General features: G+C 42.7%; 1 protein-coding gene across 1 annotated transcript in view; it reads left to right on the plus strand.

Annotated features, from left to right (window-relative positions):
* Window positions 1-20,203, plus strand: part of NRK (Nik related kinase) — a gene marked incomplete at its 5' end in the record, with an annotated part of 88,450 nt that overhangs the window by 37,824 nt on the left and 30,423 nt on the right. Inside the window, 10 exons of the mRNA XM_082289604.1 lie at window positions 351-441; window positions 2,502-2,632; window positions 4,616-4,670; window positions 6,729-6,807; window positions 7,487-7,662; window positions 9,414-9,486; window positions 9,907-10,102; window positions 11,460-11,624; window positions 12,404-12,562; window positions 15,934-16,086. Coding sequence (XP_082145730.1) covers window positions 351-441; window positions 2,502-2,632; window positions 4,616-4,670; window positions 6,729-6,807; window positions 7,487-7,662; window positions 9,414-9,486; window positions 9,907-10,102; window positions 11,460-11,624; window positions 12,404-12,562; window positions 15,934-16,086 — 1,278 coding nt within the window. The remainder of the gene's footprint in view (window positions 1-350; window positions 442-2,501; window positions 2,633-4,615; window positions 4,671-6,728; window positions 6,808-7,486; window positions 7,663-9,413; window positions 9,487-9,906; window positions 10,103-11,459; window positions 11,625-12,403; window positions 12,563-15,933; window positions 16,087-20,203) is intronic.

The following is a 20,203-nucleotide window of genomic DNA, read 5'->3' on the forward strand; positions in this document are numbered from 1 at the left end:
CAACCAGCCAGCTGCTGTCTCTGGTCCTCATACAGGGCATTCTGCTTTGTTCTTTTTCTCTTTTGTTTGCTTTTAACATAGAGTGTAAGGAGCATGCCTTGGTTTTGAGACAGAAGTTTAAAATATTGCTACCTCATTCTCTTCACACCTGACTCAAGAGATGCTCCACCACTGTCAGGCCTGTGGTGAAGCAGACAAGCAGACTTATGATTGCTGTCCTCTTCTTGCTGAAAATGTTGCTAGTAACATGTAAAGGACTTTCCTTATGAATAAAAGTGTAAAAAGGCAACAGTGCCATACTCATGGTAATATTAGGAAGAAAGAATAAGGAAAATTTGGTTTTCTTTTAGGGATTGGCACATCTTCATGCTCACCATGTGATCCATCGAGATATTAAAGGACAGAATGTTCTTCTCACAGAAAATGCGGAAGTAAAGTTGGGTAAGTTCCCTTAAATGTGTGCTAGAAACCTGTTTGTTAAAATTTAAGATTGCCATCTTGACTCAAAAAAAATTTTCAGTAACCTAAGCGCAGCATGTGTACCAAGTATCGTATTGCTTGTGATTACAAGGTGTCTGTCATGTAGAAAGAGGTGAAAATGTGATGTGTTCTTCAAGGGCGTCCCTCACAGCCTGTGGGCAATAGAGGCAGTCACACACAGAATGAGTCCAGTAAGTCACAGCACCATCAGGCCTTTACAGAGGATCCTGGGATGCAAAAGAATTCCAAAGTAAAAAAGTTGGGGGAACAAATTTCGCTAATCCATTTCTGTAAAGGAAGTGGTCTTAGAGATTTTCATAAATCTGACAGTGTAAGTGGCTACCACTGAGTAACAGTAATCTCTCAAAAAAGCTGGAGGGTTTACTCATTTCCTTTTATTGCTGCGACCTGTCGATGTTGACAACTTCTGACTTCCTAAAACTAAACTCAAATACATATCTCTCTTGAGGAGGGCATGTCTTTCATGTTTTGGAAAGACACCACAGGGAAGTGTTTTAAAGAAATCTCAAGGGGAGCACTTCTCATTTGTGATGATCTTTACAGTCCCTCTCTCTTTAACTGAAAAAATTCACTGTAGAGTTGGAAAACAACAAATAATAAACATGGTTTGTGGATGTGGAGTAGGATGTTTGGTTGGAGCGAGTAAAAATACGTACTTTAAATCTCATTATGGTTTAACACTTTGGCACAGACCTGGCTTCACTGAAGTCAAAGGGAGTTTTGCTGTCAAATTAAATGAAGACAGGATTTTGCTTGTAGTCTCTAAATCATATGAACTAATTGTCAACTGTTCCCTCTTAAAACAGGTAAGATGGGGGTGTTTTGTGTTTTTATGGTCTTGTGTAGTTATTAGTTCTACCATTCCTCACATGGTTGACAAAACAGTTAAACCTTTCTGACTCTGGGTAAAGATGGAACAGATTTACTAAGTATAAAGATTAAAAAAAGAAAAAAAAAGTTGTTTCCAGTGAGATTTAGCTCATGTGTCTTAAGGCAAAGAAGCTAGAAAACCAAGAGTTTCTCAATTCAATTCTATTCCACTTCAGTGTAAAAGTGTGCACTTCCCATCAGAAGCACAGAGCACAGAATGATCCCAAAGGTCAGGTCCACCTTCTTCTTGGAGAAGGTTTGCTGAGCAGGCACATGAAATTATAGCAGTACAAATGATTTTGGTTTGCAGATGATCTGCAATGAGGCAACATCAATGAGAAAATCTGCTCCTTGATGGTAACCATGGGGCTGTCTCCTCTCAGTCCTTCCCTTTCCCCCTTCCTTTGTCTCCTCTGTGAATATCACTCCAGTGCTATCCCAGTGGATCCAATTAGTGTGTCTTGGGTTTTTGTTCAACGAGAAATACAATCATGTAATTATTGGTTGTATGGACCCTTTTCATATTTGAACAAAACCATTTTGCTGTACAGTCCTTATGAAGGTATCACCCTTTTCAGCACAAAGGGAACCACATGATTCACTCATTACAATGATCTAAGATGAGAATAAAGTAGTAAATTCTCCAGTTTGTTCTAAGATACTGTATGAACGTAGGGAAGGATTTATTCCAGACACTTCAAAATGAAGTGGTATGGTAGTTCTGTGCAGCTTTCACAAGTGGCTATATTAGACACATCCAAATTTGCCTTGTGTGTAGATACTATTTTTTCTTTCAGCCTAGTTGAAGACCTACTCAATGAGTCCTACTCAATGTAGCATTTAAATTAAGCATAAATTATTCTGTAATGTCTTGTAGAGCAATTCCTCTTGCTGTAACACACTGGGCAGATTTAACATGCTGTTTATTTAATTCTTCTGTCAAAAAGAAGGGAAAAAGAGAGGCAGTTGAATTTCACCTATTGGATAAGATATGCTGGAGGAACTCAGATTTCCTATATATTGTAGCCCAAAGGTTTGGTGTTCTAAACAGTATGAAAGTAACTAAGCACACGCTCTGCCATGTGGATACAACTTTTTGCTAATTTCTTTACCTCTTCTTGGCTTTTCAGTGGATTTTGGTGTAAGTGCTCAGCTGGACAGGACTATTGGGAGAAGAAACACATTTATTGGCACACCGTATTGGATGGCACCCGAGGTCATTGCTTGTGAGGAGAACCCAGACTCTACATATGATTACAGAGTAAGTGTTAAACTCTTCATAAGGTAAGAAAACGTGGGTTATTGCTGTAATCCTGCTCATTTGAAAAGTTCAAACGTCCTGTCTTTTAAACCACAGTAATCCTAGAACTGTACAAATAGAAGTATTTGTAATATGTGGGTAGAGGCTCTTTTTAAGAGTGCCGTTTCACTGTGAGTACTTTTTGCAAATTTTTAATACATGAAATACACTTCCATTTATTTCTCTGCAATAAAAACGTGCTAAGATGGTTGCAGGTCTGAATAAAAAAGAAAGGAAGAGAGAAATTCCAAAGGAATACTTGAAGTAGTGTAATATTAATATGGCAAGTTACTGCACTCTGTGATAGAGCTGTTTTGCTCTGTAGTCAGCTGTGAATCCTGAGTTAATTGGCAGTAATTAGTATCCCTTTGCTCATTCATGAGCATGTGACTGTGAGTGGTTTCCCTTCCCAGAATGATTTCTGGTCAGTGGCAGGGTGGCTGAGGTAAGAAGGCACAGAATTTTCTGTATTTCAGTTTGTGGGCATTTCCTCTTGTCCTTACCATGCAGCATGTTTTCCAGGGATGGCTTTCTGAGCAGGTATCTTCTGGGTGATCCTGCAGTCACTCTTTCAGTTCAGGTGCTCTCTCCATTGCCACTTTGCACCTCTCCTTCCAGTTGTGGCTTCAGAAATACTTATGAGAAGAACCTGTTATTGCTTCCATTTCGTAGTGATTCAGAGGCTGTGATTCTCCCTTGCTCAGACCTTCTGTGCTGCACTGGCCCAGTGAGGTCATGTTGTGTGTGTTAGTCATGCCCAAGGAATGATTTTGGTTTTTTTGCATACTATACCAATCTTCTGCTGAAACCTCAAGAAGTTAATCTCTTGTCTTCATTCCCTGTCCCCGGTTGATTTCCTTCCCAGAATGTGTACTTACCAGAAGATAGGACTCTTAATTTTCAGTCATTTACTTAATAACAAGTCAGTATCGTGGATCTATGAAATTCTCACCAGTTTTGTTGCTGAATCCCTCCACAAACTGTGATGTGAACTGGCTTTCAGCTTGTGTGAGGAGTTCAGAGCAGCTGGACTGAGAGGGCTCTGTTGGTAAAATTAGATTGAGTGCTGGGCTGGGTATGAGCTGCTATTCAGGTAATGGTTTATTCCTTTTAATATTTGAAGGTTTTCTATCACTCTCATTTTTAAAAAGGTAAGTTTTAGAGAAGCTCTGCAAGTTGGTTTGGCTACTTGCCTCTCATTTGGCTACATTTAGACAAAAAAAATGAAATAATGCATATGATTAATCAAGTGGAAATGTGTGAAGTTTTTACAGCCACTGGTGTTGGTTGCAATTTACCTTCCATGATCAAAACCTGGCCCTTGGCGTCCAGATCAGCTGATAAAGGGACCTCTACCCTATTAACTGAGCTGAACATACATTGTGACATAAATGTGACTGCATGATGTACTCTCCTCTCATGTGCCCAAAAACGTGTGACTGGAGACTTTGTAGACAGAAAAAATCAGACCCCAAGGCTTGACTATAATTCCTGTTCCATCAGTGTAGAAATTCAGCAATGACTGCTCTGAAAAGCATTAAGACCAAGAATTATTTTTGGCCAGAAGGAGAAGGGTGAGGCACTGCTGTGTGTTGCTGCCTCATGAAAACAGGTTTAAGACATATATTTAAACAGTGCCTGCTATATTCTGTCTGGCTCTTGTTTTTTGAATGCAGAAGGTCTGCATTTTGGGACTGGCTGCTTAAATGATGAATCAGTTGTTCAGAGTTGCATGGGAAATGGGAACCTTCTGGCTATTAGCACATTTCCTAAAAACTCAGTAGAGTGTGGGAGGGAGCAGAATATTTGTCACTCCAAGTAAAACAACATGATCCAGGAAAGATCTAGGGAAACTGTAAAAAAAACAAATAACCCAAACCCAAGAAGAAACCAAACAAGCTTGAATGCTGCAAGCTGCAAATTGGATTGTTTCTTTTCCTGCAGAGTGACCTGTGGTCTCTGGGAATCACTGCTATTGAAATGGCTGAAGGAGCTCCTCGTAAGTGATTCTGTATATAGGTGTGAGTGTTCTGTGTTAAAATAGCTCATACTAGTACTCAACGCACTAATGCACAGAATTCTGGTTCTGTCTTTATCTTTAAAAACACTCTATGACTTTTTCTCATTTTGGACTCTTTTGCTTTCTTCTTCCTTTTAGACTCTTTCAGTCTGTGTTTTGATTCCTTGCCTTCATCTCCTGGGATAAAAAAACTTTTTTTCTTAAAGCTCTTGTTAGCATCAGTTTGTTAATCACTGCCTGTGGATACAACGGAGCAGAAGTCATTGATATGTCAGCAGAAAATATTGGCAGGAGTGGCTTTGAGTTTAGGTCACTAAAAAAATTTATGGCAGTGGAAGAAGGTAGGCCTAAAGGTTATATTGTTACTCTGAAACTGACTTGATTCTCACAGATTTGGGAGTAATACAGCATTTGCTCACATGTAATGGCTTTGATCCATGACCACACTCTCAGCCTGACAGCAGATTGCCACAGTTTTACAGCATGCTGCCTCCTCATTCCCCCAGAGAGCCTCTTGCAGGTCAGGCAGAGATCTGTGGGTGGAAAGTCCTCATGAATTTTTGTTTGCTTGGAGGGCTGGTGGCTTTGCCCCAGCTCCTGCAGAGCATATGGGCTATGTGGAGTAACTGGTCACTGCTGAGAGCACAGGAGATGAAATCTGTCATACTCTGGCCTGAGCCTGAGAGCATGTAGGCTGTTTTTAAAGAACACACTTGGCTGTTCTCCCATCAGACTTGGTTTTTAGCAGGAGCACTTTCAGACCCTGTGCTTTAGCCTGACTGAAGCTTAGTCCCGAGACATGAGTGAGTCCATGGAGAGTTTTCTTTGGGACAGACTTTGTAACTTTGCATGCCAGTTCCTCTTGCCATTTGTATTTGATGTTTTCCCTAGTTTTGACAGGGAAATGCTGTGAATTGTATTCTGTTGCCTTGTCTTTTGTTTACTGTAGAACAATAGTGTCTGGGACCCAGAGCTAGAAACCAGAGTTCTGCCCCTCATTTCCACTGTGTCCTGTACTATTGAACATACCAAGGAAAAAGTCAAAGCCAGAACCAAATGCAAGAAACTATGGCAGGTGGATGCAGGCAGAGAAATTAATAGAAGGCAGGGAAGGCTTTACCAGAGCATAGTCTTGTCACTTCTACTGGTTCTGTAATGCTTTAAGTCCATTTCTGTTAAGAGCATAACTGCTGAACACCTAAATATTACAAGAAATCAGCCTCCGTGTAGTTCCTATCAGTTCTCATTCAGTAGCTCTCTTTGGTGAAGGAAGACCTTTTACCCTGAACGTTTCTTGGTGTCAGATTAAGCATGCTCAAAATTCCATACAAAGTGCCTGGAATAGGTGAGATGTGACAGTATTTGCTTTCTGCTGAGTTCCTTGTAGCTTCAGCTTTCCTCAACAGTAGCCCTAAAGAGAAGTACAGTGGGCTGGAGAGAAGGTAGCTTCTGAATGCAGGACTGGAATCTCTGGCAGATTCCCTGATAATGGTGCTCCCATTCCCAGAGCACAGGACGGATGAAATGTGTGCTTAGTCATTCTGCTGTGTGCTATGGTGCAGGTTATGAGCTGTGTGCTTTGTATGAGCTTTTCCTCATCCTGGGTTTTCTCATATGCCATGAACAATGTGGCAAAGAGTTTGGTTAGAATGGAGCTTATCATTTATCTGAACCAGAAGCCAGACATAATAACTATTTAAGTATTTCAGTCTCAGCTTTAACTTCTGTTTATGTGCAAACATACTTTTGTGTATGGGAAAGGTGAGCTTTTTTATGTCCTTCTGAAGCTGTATATATAGAACATATGAAGAAAGTTGTACTTGTTCTTGCCTTGAAGCCTTTCTTTTGAATCTCTTTTAGCTGGAAATCTCTGTGTACTCAGAGACTTGATTTCTTGGCTGTAGTGTGAATTTAGTAGGCTACTGGTGGGGTTCTGGGGCAGATGCTGTGATTTTGAAAGTGGTGGTGTTTGGAACGGGGGAGTGATATCACAGGGGGTACATGCATCCTTCAGTAATTTGTGGTTTCTTTTGGCAGCCCTGTGTGACATGCATCCCATGAGGGCACTCTTTCTCATCCCAAGGAACCCACCCCCAAAGCTGAAATCCAGAAAATGGTAAAGAGATGTGGAAAAAACCCTGTACTTTCGCTGCATTGGGCTTAGGAGGGTTTTCAGCTCTCTTGTCCAGGGACAATGATTTTGTTAAATCATGCAGTTATCTAGGAGGTGATTCCTAAGCTGTTTCTAAGTGCTAGATTAAGCCAGAGGGCAAGATAGAGTTTACCTTTGGGAAGCAACACCTTTCTTTTGAACTCTGCCTAAACTGTGGCAGTCGTTTCATTTTGTTGTCTGGCCGAAATTGCAGGGTAAGCAAGGAAGGCGTAGATGGGCTGCTTGGGATCAGGGTTTATCAGAAGATTGCATGGACATTGTGGGGCTAATGGCAGTCACCTACCCTACAGAGAATTACTTTTTGTTTTAAATGAAGTGTATAAAGAAAATCTTCACCTTATCAAAAGGTCAAGGGCATTTTTAAAAGGCCTGTGTTGGCCAGATTGTGGTTTTTGTTGATCAGGATGTACTTCAAGGTAGCTCCTCTGAGAGGGTGGTGGAGTTCACCCTCAGCACTGTGCTGGTCCCAAGAGTCTCACTGGTGGCAGAACTCAAATTGTCTCTCAGTTCCAGTGTAGAAGGAAACCTTGCAAAGTTATTGCTTTCCATCACTCGAGGGTAGTGCTTGGTCCACAAGTTGAAAAGGATTATTGGTTTTTCTCCACTGTTCTGTCTTTTTCAGGTCAAAGAAGTTCCTAAATTTTGTTGAAAGTTGCCTTGTAAAGCATTATTTGCATCGTCCATCCACTGAGACCCTGCTGAAGCATTCCTTCATCCGAGACATGCAGAACGAGCGGCAAGTGCGCATCATGCTGAAGGATCACTTGGACAGGACAAGGAAGAAAAAAGGAGAAAAGGGTAACATGGCAAAACGAAAATAAAAGACATTTCAGAGAGCATGTCCTCCTCAGATTTTGACAGCAGAGCACAAGGCAGATGGAGCTGAAATACTAGAACCAGGAAAACTGAGAAAGCATTGTCCTTGATAGTGGTGGGGCCATTTTGAAGATTTCTTTGTCAAAAGAAATTTTGAGTCCTTAATGGTGTTTTAGTGGTAAAGTCCTTGGAACCTTGAGTCATTGAGAGCAGCCCTGATGCTATCAGGGAGCAAGGACTCCAAGTAAAATCTCTGCTTTCTTGAGTAGTGCTCCACAAGTGTTTCCTGGTCTCTCATTTCATATTTCTGTCCCAGATCCAATTGATTTACCTGTTGGATCTCCATATAATTTTATTTTGTGAGTTCTTTGGGGGCAGCAGGACTCCTCAAGTGTTTGGCAATGGAGTGCAAAAAAGAGACCTGGAGAAGACCTCCAAGCTCCAGTTAAATACAGATGTTATAATGAATCACCTGCTTCGCAGAGTGTATGAAGAAAAAGAGAGTTTAGATTTGTTCCAAATGCCAGCCTTACCCTTCAGAGCAAAAGCTGGAAGAAGCAGTGCAGGAATGGGGGTGATACTTATGAAAATGCGTGTGCATGGCAGACTAAGGGCTGTGCAAAGGGGGCAGAGACATGTGGCCTGTTGACCAACGACCCTGCCCTCTCTCCCCATTTTCCTTTCTGTATGTTTTATAGTGCCAGAAGCACTGTGAGGATCAGGGACTGTCAGGGCAAACTTGGAAAGTGCTATGGTGTTGAAAGGTGTCTTATAAATCCTCGGATTTGACAACAGGAGTGTATTTGTGCCTAAAATTAAATTGCTGTTGCAAAGTAGATTTACTGACTCCAGTAGTAGTTGCAAATTCTGCCACCTCTTTCACCTGTGAATCTCAAAGCACACTGGAATGGAAAGATAGGGAGTTAGAATTTCTCACAACTGCCCTTGAGACGGGTGTGGACAAGTGCAATGATAACAGTCACTTCTTCATAAATAGTTGTATTTTGACCTGAAAAATGCTATTTTTAATCAAAACTCCCCTGAAAAGGAGAATAGTTTGGAATTGCCAGACTACACACTTCAAAATAGTAACTTAAAAAAAAATGAAGTGCCAATTTAGCATGTAATACAGCCAACAGTGCAGGGTAGGACCAGTTTGAAATTGCCCCGTAAAAACTGCCTTCATGTTCATCTTGAAGAGAACTTTAAAGCTGTGGGTCAGCTTTTGAAACTTTGTGCTAAAACTAGTATTAATTTTTGTTTTCTTATTTGCTTACTTAATTATTCCCTTTGATACAAAAGGAAACCTGGATTTACTGGTGGCCTCAGCATAGCCATGACATAGGTATAGAGCACGAGAGCAGGGCAGTGCAAGCTTTTATGTCGTTTTTGAAGAACCCCTCTGCTGGTGGTGCTGTGAGGTTTGGGGTTTCTCTGTGGGTTTAGCCTAATTTGTTTCAGATAATGGAAGTAGGTTAGTTTTGCAAAACCAATACAGTCAGTCACTGGAAAAGGTGGGTGTGCATAAAGGGGCTGCGTTGAATCGTTATCTGAACTAGCTTTTGAATTATGTATGTGGATATTTTGCCTCCCCTCAGCCTCCCAGTACAACATGTGACTTTTAAATTCCAGTTCCTGCTTAGCTTGTAGTTCAGGCTGAATGCTCAGAAACAAAGTTCAAGATCATGTCTTAACAGCATCCTCCTCTGGTGTTTGTTTATTCTCCTTTTTAGAAGAAACAGACTATGATTACAGTGGCAGTGAGGAGGAAGATGATGAGCTGAATGAAGATGAAGGAGAACCAAGGTTAGTTCTATTACTGAAATAGAAAATTTGACTGCCCAAGCTGTTCTCGTTGAAGGCAGCTCTCCTCAGCCAGAACAGCTTTCTTAACTTGCTCTGAATCCCTAATTTCCTGGGTCCCCTTTGGTAGCTTTAACTGTTTTGTAGCTGTCAAACATAACTGCTGAGTATAAAATGTCTGTAATAAGTTGCTGATCTGGTTTCCTTGTGTTGTGGGGGGAGGGGGAAGCTCTTCAAATGAAGGACCCAATAATCAGCTTCAGGCTGGTTTGTAGCCCAGCAAGTGTGGCTGCAGTGGTGGTGGTCAACTGGTGGAGATATATAGTGATTTGCTAGCACAGGGCAACAAACAATTCCCAAAGCACCTTGTATTCTCTCTTTAATGCTATGTTTTGTCACCTAGAAACGTCCTCTTTGTTTCAGCTCCATAGTTAATCTCCCGGGGGAGTCAACTCTCCGCCGTGAATTTCTGAGGCTGCAGCAGGAGAACAAAAACCGTTCTGACCCTCATCGGCAGCAGCAGCAGCTGAAGGACCAGGAGAAGTACAAGAAACAGCTGCTGGCAGAGCGGCAGAAGCGCATCGAGCAGCAGAAAGAGCAGAGGAGGAGGCTGGAGGATGTAGGGGGCTGGCTTGTGTAGTTATTCCATGTCTCATCACAAATGAAAGATGTGCCTGTAGGGAGTAGGCTTTGCAAGGCAAGAGGGCTGTGTTAAATTGTCAGCACAACCTGGATCATAGTCTTGCACCTTCAGAGAACTGTGTCACTTTTGAACACAATGATTTTAGGTGGGCTCTGTTCTTTTCCTGCTGATAACATGCCCTGAACTGTGAGCAGAAGAGGAAGGGCATTTTGCTTGAGTAGGTTTGGTGGTGGTAGCCCCAGCAGATAGGATGAGAGATGCCCATTTCTTTCTCATATGCATTTCCCGCTTTGCAGTCTGTTGGTCTGGTCCAGAGTCTTGGCCCTGCTTTTGTTTAAGATATTAAAAGACAGCTGGTTGTCTTTTCAGCTGCCTGTCACACTGTTGTCTTAGAGGCAGAGCTAAATCATAAGATCACAGAACCATTAAGGTTGGAAAAGACCTCTAGGATCCAGTCCAACCATTAACCCAGCACTGACATATCTTGATTACTGTATCATCACATATCACCACTATATCTTGGTCCTAAGTGCCACATCCACATACTGTAACACTTGCAGGAGTGGTGGTTCCATCACTTCCCTGGGCAGTCCATTCCAATGCTTGACAAACCTTTCAGTAAACAAATTTTTCCTAATATCCAATCTAAACCTATCACGGCACAACCTGTTTGTTACTGGGAGAAGAACCCGACCCCCACCTGGCTACAACCTCCTGTCAGGGAGTCATGCAGAGCAGTAAGGTCCCCCTGAGCCTCCTTTTCTCCAGGGTGAACACCCTCAGCTCCTTCAGCTGCTCCTCATAAAACTTTTGCTCCGGACTCCTCCCCAGCTCTGTTGCCCTTTTCTGGAGACACTCCAACCCCTCAGTGTCTTTCTTGACGTGGCACAACACAAAAATCACCAACATGTCTCTTCTCTTGGGTATCTGATAAAACTCAAGCATTGTGTGAACACTCCAGAGCTGACATTTGTGAAGCAGTGCTGCTCCAGCAAAATGGGAACACTCTGGAAAAAAACCCTTTCCTTCTTGAAATGTTGCGAAGACATTTGTCATTAGATTAGTTGCTGGCTGTCAGGGAGATCTCACATGCCTCATTAATGACAGATCTGCCCTGGGCTGCCAAAAGGGCAGAGATTTCACTCCGGTTTGGCAGTCATGGTGGTGGCAGCTTGTCCCTGCCCACTTTTGCTCTGTGGTGTGTCAGGTGTCTCCCCCCTTAGTGACTGCAGAGCAGGAAATGGGCCTTGTGATTTATGATCACTGGCATCAGTAATTGGTGGGTACAAAAGTAAAGTAAAATAAGCAATGTTATTCTCTGGCTCTCCTCCAGCACCAAAGGCAAGAGCAGGAGCTAAGAAGGAAGCAGGAGTGTGAGCAGAGGTGGCCAGAGGTGAAGGTCAATCAGAGGAAACAGGATAGGGGTAAAGAAGACAAAAGAGTTGTGGAAGATGAATACTTCATAGCAGATGGACAGAGGAAATTAGAAAAGAAGCAGGTATGAAGAGGGTGTTTGCTGACAGCAGTTTGCAGCTCCCTGTGTCTGTATCTGATGTCTTTCTCAGTTCCCTAAGGGTGTTCCCATCCTCTGAGTCATGGACCAAAGAGGACTTCAGTAATGCCTTTACTCCTCTTGTTCTCAGGTTCAGCCTTCCTTTGAGTTAACTTAGATGTTACTGAGTCACCCTCCTTTATCTACAGCAGGGACACTGCCTCTCCCACTTCTGTCCCTGCTGTTTCTCTGTGCTGAAAGGATCTTCAGTCTGATCAAATTTCCTTTAATAAAGGGAATAAATAAAAATAAATAAAATACCCTGAAAGCTTCCAGCATCAGCTAAACCTAAGCTTAAATCTCCACTCCCCATTTCGCATTCACATTGTAACCAGGACTGTTTCTTTTTCACAAAAACAATGGAGCAGAGGTTAATTTTAATGCTGAACTGTCATTATCAAGTCTGTCACCTTGGCCACAATGTTTTTCTAATGTTCAGCTGCAAATTGATTTGTAATCAAACAGAATCGTGTGGTGTTTGGTTAAAGACCTCTGGTTTTAGTAGAAGTAAAAAGAACAAATACGATTTTCTGACCTGCTGTCTAAAAAGCCAGAGAGTGTTTGGTGCCACTTTATTCTTCCTGTTGCTCGGGGTTTTAACTCTTCTGTCAGCCCTGCTGGAATTGTGGTCACTTTGTTCTTTGAAAAGCCAATATTTCCAGCAGGCCTCTTGGTTGTCCTCCAAGGCATAATTGTCTCTGAAGTTCATCACTCTCTGCTTTCAGAAGATGGAAGATGGGCAGCACAACAGGAAGATGCACCGAACTCTCCCCAAAGATCAGACACAGCTGCTGTCTCTCCAGCATGACCACAAGCAGAAGAAGGAGCCTTCCAAGAGTTCAGACACAGGAGTGCATCCTCCATCAAGCAGCACAAGCAAAGAGGTACTGTCTTGGCCAGGGCAGCACTTTGGTGCTTTGTAGTTTATGATGCTGTAGGAATGCTGAAGCAGAGAGCAGACTGATCTTTAAACCTGCATGTGGAGCTTGACCTATGTCTTACTACACACTTATGCTACAGTCTTCAGTTTCCATTAATATGCAGAGGATAAGGGAAAGGAAGAATTGTTCTGTCACTCTGCTTGAGTTGAGAGAAGGATTTGATCGATGAGTGGGGAAACAAGATTCTTCTGGTCAAGTAGGTATCATTCCCTCATCTTTCAAAGAGGCATGAAGTAAGGTAATACCATCTGAGATTTAGATGAGGTCTTTGCCTGATGTTAGGGTTCACAGAATTGACCCAGGCACAGAATGGCATCCTGCCTCCTGAGCACAGATCTCTGTGCCCCATCAGCAGGCAGTGATGCCTTTTCTTGTTTTTTATGTCCCAGGATAAGGTTTGATGGATATAGTCAGCCTATATTGTAATCCATTTTCCTCCTTTGCTAACTCTGACAGTATTTCTACCCATCAACTCATTCTGGTCACTGTCACCATATCATGAAAAACTGTGGGTCCATTTCCGTATGTTATCTCCTCATTCCTAGCATGCTTATTTTGCTTTTTTTGTATAATCTCAACTGGTTAACCCAGCTGGTGTGATTTGTTTTGTCACTAAAGTCTGGGTCAAAAATCTCAGCAGCTCACAGTCCCTCCTCAGTAGAAGAGTGGATGTGATGTTCTCTGCAGTCATGGCAAAAGTATCTTCCCAAAATGCCCAAGCAGAGACATGAAGAAAGCTCATGCACATGTAAATAGGAGAAGTGCAGAGTGCAGCTTTTTAACACCTTGCTGCTGTCTTTAAGCACATGCCATCTTTGTCATCTTCTTGTGTGTGTGTGCTGCAACTATTCCATAAGCTGAAATGTCCTGTATTGATAGTTAAATGTAACTGCTAGGATTGGTGAAAAGATGAATTTTAGTAACTGAATAGAGTCTGCAAACAGCCAAGCAGCAACATGAAGTCAGGAGAACAAAAGATATTAAGCTCCTTGTTAGAGGAGCAGTTTGTGAAAACAAGAGTAATTCTGTTTGAAGTACAACTTAACTGTCAAAACCACAAATGCCCTGGCTCTAAAGGCTTTGTTGTACTGACTGACGAAACAAATCATTACTGAAATTTTAATGAACTGCTCTTGAAATCACTATTTGTTTGATGATGGAGGGCTGGGTCTTACTCCAGCTGAGGAGTAAATTGAGTGTGGACAGAGAAGTAAGCTGCTTTTGCTAAATACACAACATTAAAGTCAATAGAAGAGCTTTGCCTTTGCTAGGTCTTTAATGGGTGAAAATGCAGCTCAGATGATTAATTTATTTTCTACTTTATTTTAGTTAAAAGACAAGAAAACAATTAAATACTGTCTTAGATACGCATCTCTGGTTTTAGTGTGTGTTTTGTAAATAACTCCTTGATAGCAAAATGAAATATGTTCCAGAATTTAGTGTGCAGTCACTGTTAGCTTTTAATTTAGTAGTGAAATACATTATCATTAGTTGCAGATCAGTTGCTTTTTAGGTTCACAGCATGAGGCTTTTGTCATTATGGCTACCATAATGTATTCTAGTTTTAAGGATATTGTACAGTATTATTAGCTAATCTCAGAACTTCTTGGAAGTCACAGATCCTTCCACTAAATTGGTAATTGGTGGTACAGGATTGCATTCTTTGGTTGAGACTTTTTTGTCAGCAGTCGTAACTATTTGCGACAATTTAAGAATGCTTTAAAGTTGTAACTGTTTTTAACAGGGATAAGTTAGTGATTTTGCTCTTGTTGATGCTGATCTTCTCCGGTTCATTATCCAGATAAGTGTTTGTTCCTCTGTTGAGAGGGACCTGCCTGGGGACAGTGGTAGCCTACTCAAGAGTGAGTTTGTTTGTACTTTTTAGGGGTCAGTGGCATTTCTAGAACCAATCATCTATACACAGAAACCCTCAAGAATTATTGTGTCATTGAGACATTAAAAACAAAGAATCCTAAAGCCCTCCAAAGCCTCAGGTTTAATGTTTGGGGGTGCAGAACCCACTCTTGGGAGCTCTGTATCTTTGCCATTGTGCTTATCTTGTCCCCAGCAGGTCAGGACAATTTTGCCCTGCACATCTGTGCCCAGATGGGAGCTTACTTTGTGCTCTATCTGGTCCCACCGGCACCAGAGTGAAGGAACTGACAGGCAAAGACTCCAAGCTCGGGCTGATACTGCACTAGCTCAGTGCCTGGATGGCAATTGGCATCAGTTCTGGCAGCCCAAAAGTGTCACCTGCATGAGTTTGCATGTGGATCATAAAGCCTTTCATGCAAGCTCCCCTTGAGGACAGAGCTGGGGGGTGAATTATCATATCTGGCTTTTACATTTTCTTTCTTGCTTATGGTAAAATTTGCCTTTTATTATTACAAGTTGCAGGTAATGAAAATGTGGCCTCAAGAGCCTGTTCACTGGGGCTAGAATTTCATGGTGTTTAGCTGTTGTTGCTTGTTTTAATAAGGGGTTTTTTTTAAAGGTTTTGGTCTTCTTTTTTCCCACAGTGGGGATCTGTGAGACTAAGTGGAATCATTTTTCCATGTCCTCAGCAGTTTCTAGGCTGGGCTAAGAATATGCTTACCTTTCTGATACAGGCACAAACATCTAGATATACTGAGAGATACCATTAAGAATGCCCACCCCAACACAGATAACAGGGTATTTTTATGGCATTAATCTCTAGTTTACTGTGTAGAGCTGTTTCCAGGCTGCTGAATCAGAGAATATGCTTGAGATTTACACTAGAGAATGAGAATTAGTCATTAGTTGAACAGAATTGAAAAGAGTAGTGGGGTCAAAACCACAGGATAAAGACTTTTGTAATGAGCAATGCCCTCAGGAAATTTATTCCTTCTAGATCATGTTCCTCAGTCTTTCTCACAGTACAAGTAACACACCGAAAAGACAGAGTGTTAGAAGTGTTTTAAGGTAGAAAGCAACATGCAGTAATGTCAGTGCTGTGGAAGGGGGTAATAAATGCACATCAAAACAGGCTGCATGTTGTCAAAGATAAGTAAGTATGGGTAGATGATTCCTCCAAAGGAGCCTGTCTCCAAAGTAGTGGCCTAGAATGCAACAGGTGGAAACTCAGGCCCTTCTCTTTTCTGCAGCTTGGAAGCTTGATGGAAAAGGAAGGGTTGCAAATGGAGAGGAAATAGTGGTTTGTACTGTGCCAGGGCTGTCCTCCTTGGTGGGAAGGTCCATCAGAGGTGGTGTGCTCTGTGCTGCTGTGGGACAGCATCCAGCCTGCAAAGCCTGGGGCTCTTTGTGCAATGTGCTGCTGCTTTTGTCCTTCCCAGGCCGAGGACAGAGCAAAGAAGAGTGACAGCATCCAGCCCTCCCCGCAGTGGCCAGCGGTGCTGGGGCACGAGGCCACTCCACACCCCAGGATGGGATCTGGGAGCAGCTCCAGCCCCTGCACCCCCGCACCACAGAGAGCCCTGGTAGTGCAGGTACTGCTGCCCCAGCTGGGGAGGAGGGGCCTGGGGTGGTTTTAGGCACGACAACCCATCAGAAACAGAGTTCCCTTCGCTTCTGGCACAAATGACTGAGGCCTGTGCAAACCAGCTCAGAGGTTTTGTGGTACTGCCTCTGCTGCTGAGTTCTATGTGGAATTATACTTAAGCACTGTAGATCAGGGTTAGATAACAGTTATTTTTTATCCTTGATGCCTGATTGTTGATTCCATGAGACTCCTCTGAGATGTTTCACAAAGTCTGAGTGACAGTGCTGTTGCAGTCCCTGGATGATGTATTATTTATATGGCGCCATAAGTGTATATGGCACTTCACAAAACAAGTCCAAATCCAAAATTTTTTGTAAGTGAAACCATGTAAACAATCAAGATTTGTCGTGATCTTTTGAAATAATCTGGAAGTATGTGGAGATACAATAAGTAGCAATGCAGAATCAGATTTTGCCTGCAGATAGAGCCCAGAAAGTCTGAGTCTTTTTAAACTTCCAGTATTAGAGGTAGAAGTGGGATCTAAACAGTACCTATGCAGTGAAAGCACTCTGATGAAGTTCTCCATTGGAATCCTTCTCTCAAAACATTTTAACTCCTGATATTCTTACCAGTTCTGGAAGAGGTGATTCATGGTTCTCACAATGTGCCCAAAAACAGAGTTTCCTTTCAACATCCTACTCACAGCGCATGAAGGAAGTGGCTTGGAAGTGGCTGCAGGGTTTTTTTTCTCCAGTCTCTTGTGAAAAAGACTGTAAGCATATGTGAGCAAAAGAAAAACCAAACAGCAAGTAAAAATGGAATAAACTACTGTAAGTGGGAGCACAACTCATTTAGCCTGGCTATCTCCACTTATTCTGAAAGTGTGCAGTGGCCAGAATAATCTCATTGCCTGTACATTTTACATAGTATTTCATTTCTGCATTCATTCATCCCCTCAGAGAGGACATACAGTCGTAGCACTAGTTTTATTCTTGGCAGCTCTCAGTTTCTGCTGGACTCCTGGATGCATGGATGGGTGGATGGATGGATGGATGGATGTAGTTTTTGTATCCATCTCTCCAGTTGCTTCTGTGGGATTTAGCTAGTGCTACCCACAGGAGAGTGAGATTCATATCAGGCTTAGGCATTGTTTGTGTGCTGTTGTGGCATCTTGTGGCCTCATTCTGCATTGGATCATGGAGTCAAGGGAAGGTCAGACTGCAGAGGATGGGTTATTGGTTTCAGCTCAACTGCTTTCAGAGCATGTCACACTGCCTGACCAAAGCAGCAGTGTGGGCCTGTATACTTCTTTGAGCATACCTGCAATTATGGGTTATTAGTATGAGATCATGTTGTATTATCCTAAATGTTTCTTAAACTCATTGCTGATTTTGCTTGGCATGAGCTTCAGGTGAACATCCTGCATGAAAGGTCACAGAATCATAGGATGGTTTGGGTCAGAAGGGACCTCTAAGAGTCACTTAGTCCAACCCCCCCTGCCATGAGCAGGGACATTTTCAACTAGATCAGGTTGCTCAGAGCCCTGTTCAGCCTGGTCTTGAATGTTTCCAGAGAGGGGCCATCTGCAGCCTCCCTGGGCAGCCTTCTCTGGTGTTGCACCCCCCTCATCGTAAGAATTTCTTTACTTTCCTAAAATTCAGGGTTCTGACTTTACTCTTTGCCTGAGCCATACTCTCAGGACTGTAAACTCCACCAGTGTGTGATCACTGCAGCCCCAGCTGCCTGCAACCTTGCGGTCACTGATTAGCTCCCCTGTGCTGGTGACCCTTGGAACCAGTATTGCACCCCACCTGGCAGGGCTGCCGTTGACCTGCCTTAAAAAGTTACCCTCTGTGCATTCCAGGACTCTGCTGGATTGCCTACAGCTCACTGTGCTGCTTTCCCGGCAGATACCGGAGCAGTTGAAATTCCCCAGCAGGATATGGGGAAGCAGCTCTTCCCTATCCTGCTTTGGTTTGTGCCCTGGAGCCAGTCTGGGAGGTGGATAAAAGCAGACTCTTAGTGTCTCTGCGTCAAAGCCTCCCTGTGCCTTTCCTGTTCAGGTTGCTTTGCTGTTTGGTGATGATGGCAAAATCACCAGAGACAGATGTTGTGAGCGGAAGGGCCTCATTTCACCTGATAGCTTTTACCTGGAAAAATATTTGTGTGTGTCTTCTCACATCCATTTTTTCCAGGGCCTGTTTGTTGTTTCAAGTCACAAGTATTGTAAGTGGGCTGAGTTGATGGCCTGGCTTGTAACATCAAATCACTGGAGAGCTGTTGCAAGGTCTACAAGAAGGGCATTTGTATCTTAGCCTTGGGCAGAGGCTCGCAGCTTCCCTGAGGCAAATATTTCAGCCCTGTAATAGCAGTGGGAGCATCCGTAGTTTATTGCAAGGCATTTGGGATTCTGCAGGAGTATGGTAGCTGTACAGAGGATAGCCTTGCCCTGCTGAGGTGCCTCTCCTGGAATGAGAGGAGCTCTGTTCTAGACTGACTGCTTCACCTGGGACAAGTGATCATTCCTCTGTATCCTGTTAGTGCTTTCCTGTTTTGTAGCATCTCTCCCAGCTGCTGAGGGGAGTGGTGAGGAATGAAGCAGTATTTTACCAACTTCTTTCACATTCCTTTTGGAAACTACACTACAAAAAAAAATACGCTGTTTAGAGTATGATGTTACTTAAGGATAATAGCAGCAAGTGATGCACAGTTGTTGCCTTGTGATCTCCCTCCCTGCTGGGAGGTGCCCTGGTACCCCCTCACAAGGCAGAGCTCCCAGTGAGGGTGTGCATGCCAGTCTGCTGCCTGTGTTCACACGGAGACCACATGAACTTCAGTGGGTAATTTATAAATCCCCTGAAGGCTTATTTTTCCCTTTGCTGATTGGGAGCAGCTGTTGATGATAATGGCAGCATGTTTGGACCTGCTGCCTGCTGTAACTGGATGAGGTGTTTGGGCGATACAAGTGATGGGTCAGGTAGTCACCTGGAGATTAGAAGACACAGCAATATACTTGTGAAGTTCAGTATGTGGGTGCCTTGTTGATTTAAAATAAAAGTGAACTGTGGAGTTAAAATGCAAGCTGAATTCATCACAGATGCTGCACTGAAGAGCTTCCAGACAGGTTTGTCAGAGAGGGATTATCTGCCATCACTGCTCTGCTCAGACAAAAATGACTTATTTTCAACCGTTGTATTCTGTGATGTATTGTGGCACATCCTGGATGCCCAAATCTCTCTGAGTTATTTCGCTGGAAAACTTAACACAGCTCCTGAGGTGAAAGGAGCATGATTTCTCAATGCCTTACATCCTATCTGTCTGCTGAGGGAAATGTGAGATACTACCTGTTCAGAGTGTACCAATTCCACCTGCTTTGTACCAGGTTTGTGTTTGCTGCAGTACAGCAGCAGATCTGGCTGTCTGGTTGTGGTGGGATTGTGTGGGATGAGCTGTTTTGGATTGCCTGCAGAATTTCACGGAGGCTTCTTGAACAAAGTCACTGAGTCTGATCTTCTGCCCAGCATCTCCTGCTGCCTGACTAGTGGAAAAATTCAGCTCACATCTGAAATGAACTCCATTTTTAATTAACTCATGGTTTACCTATAGGATTTGCTAGGTAGATCTTCTCTATTGTGTTAGATAATGTGACTGAATCAGAACAAGAAGACTAACGATATTACAAGAGCTAGCTGTGTGGTAAAGCCATGGACTGCCCTAGTATCCCAGAGCACATCTGCTCAGAAGTTTAAGAAATTCCTTTTCCTTATGCTGTTTCATAAGAACACTTGCACTAAATCTATCTCCTCTATGTAGATTCAGTTCAAATGAGTAACTTGGGCGTCCTCCAAAAAATAGTGCAGCCTGACTTTTTAAAGCTTCTTGCTTCTAAATGGTTTTAAACTAACTCTAGTAATGAGTCTTTTGTGCTATATCACCTTATGTTACCATTTTGTGGATCAAAGTGTTCTTTTCCTTAGCTCAGTTATGTGTCCATTTATGGTTCAAAGACATGCAGTAGGTAACATTTTCTCTACCAGTGCTTTCTGTGCATGAGGAGAGCTGCTGTTCTTTAGGTATTACTTAAAAGAAAAACAATTTAAGGTTCAAATCTCGATAGTTTAGAA

Source organism: Coloeus monedula, assembly GCF_965178545.1.
Source record: "Coloeus monedula genome assembly, chromosome: 12".
Classification (NCBI taxonomy): Eukaryota; Metazoa; Chordata; class Aves; order Passeriformes; family Corvidae; genus Coloeus; species Coloeus monedula.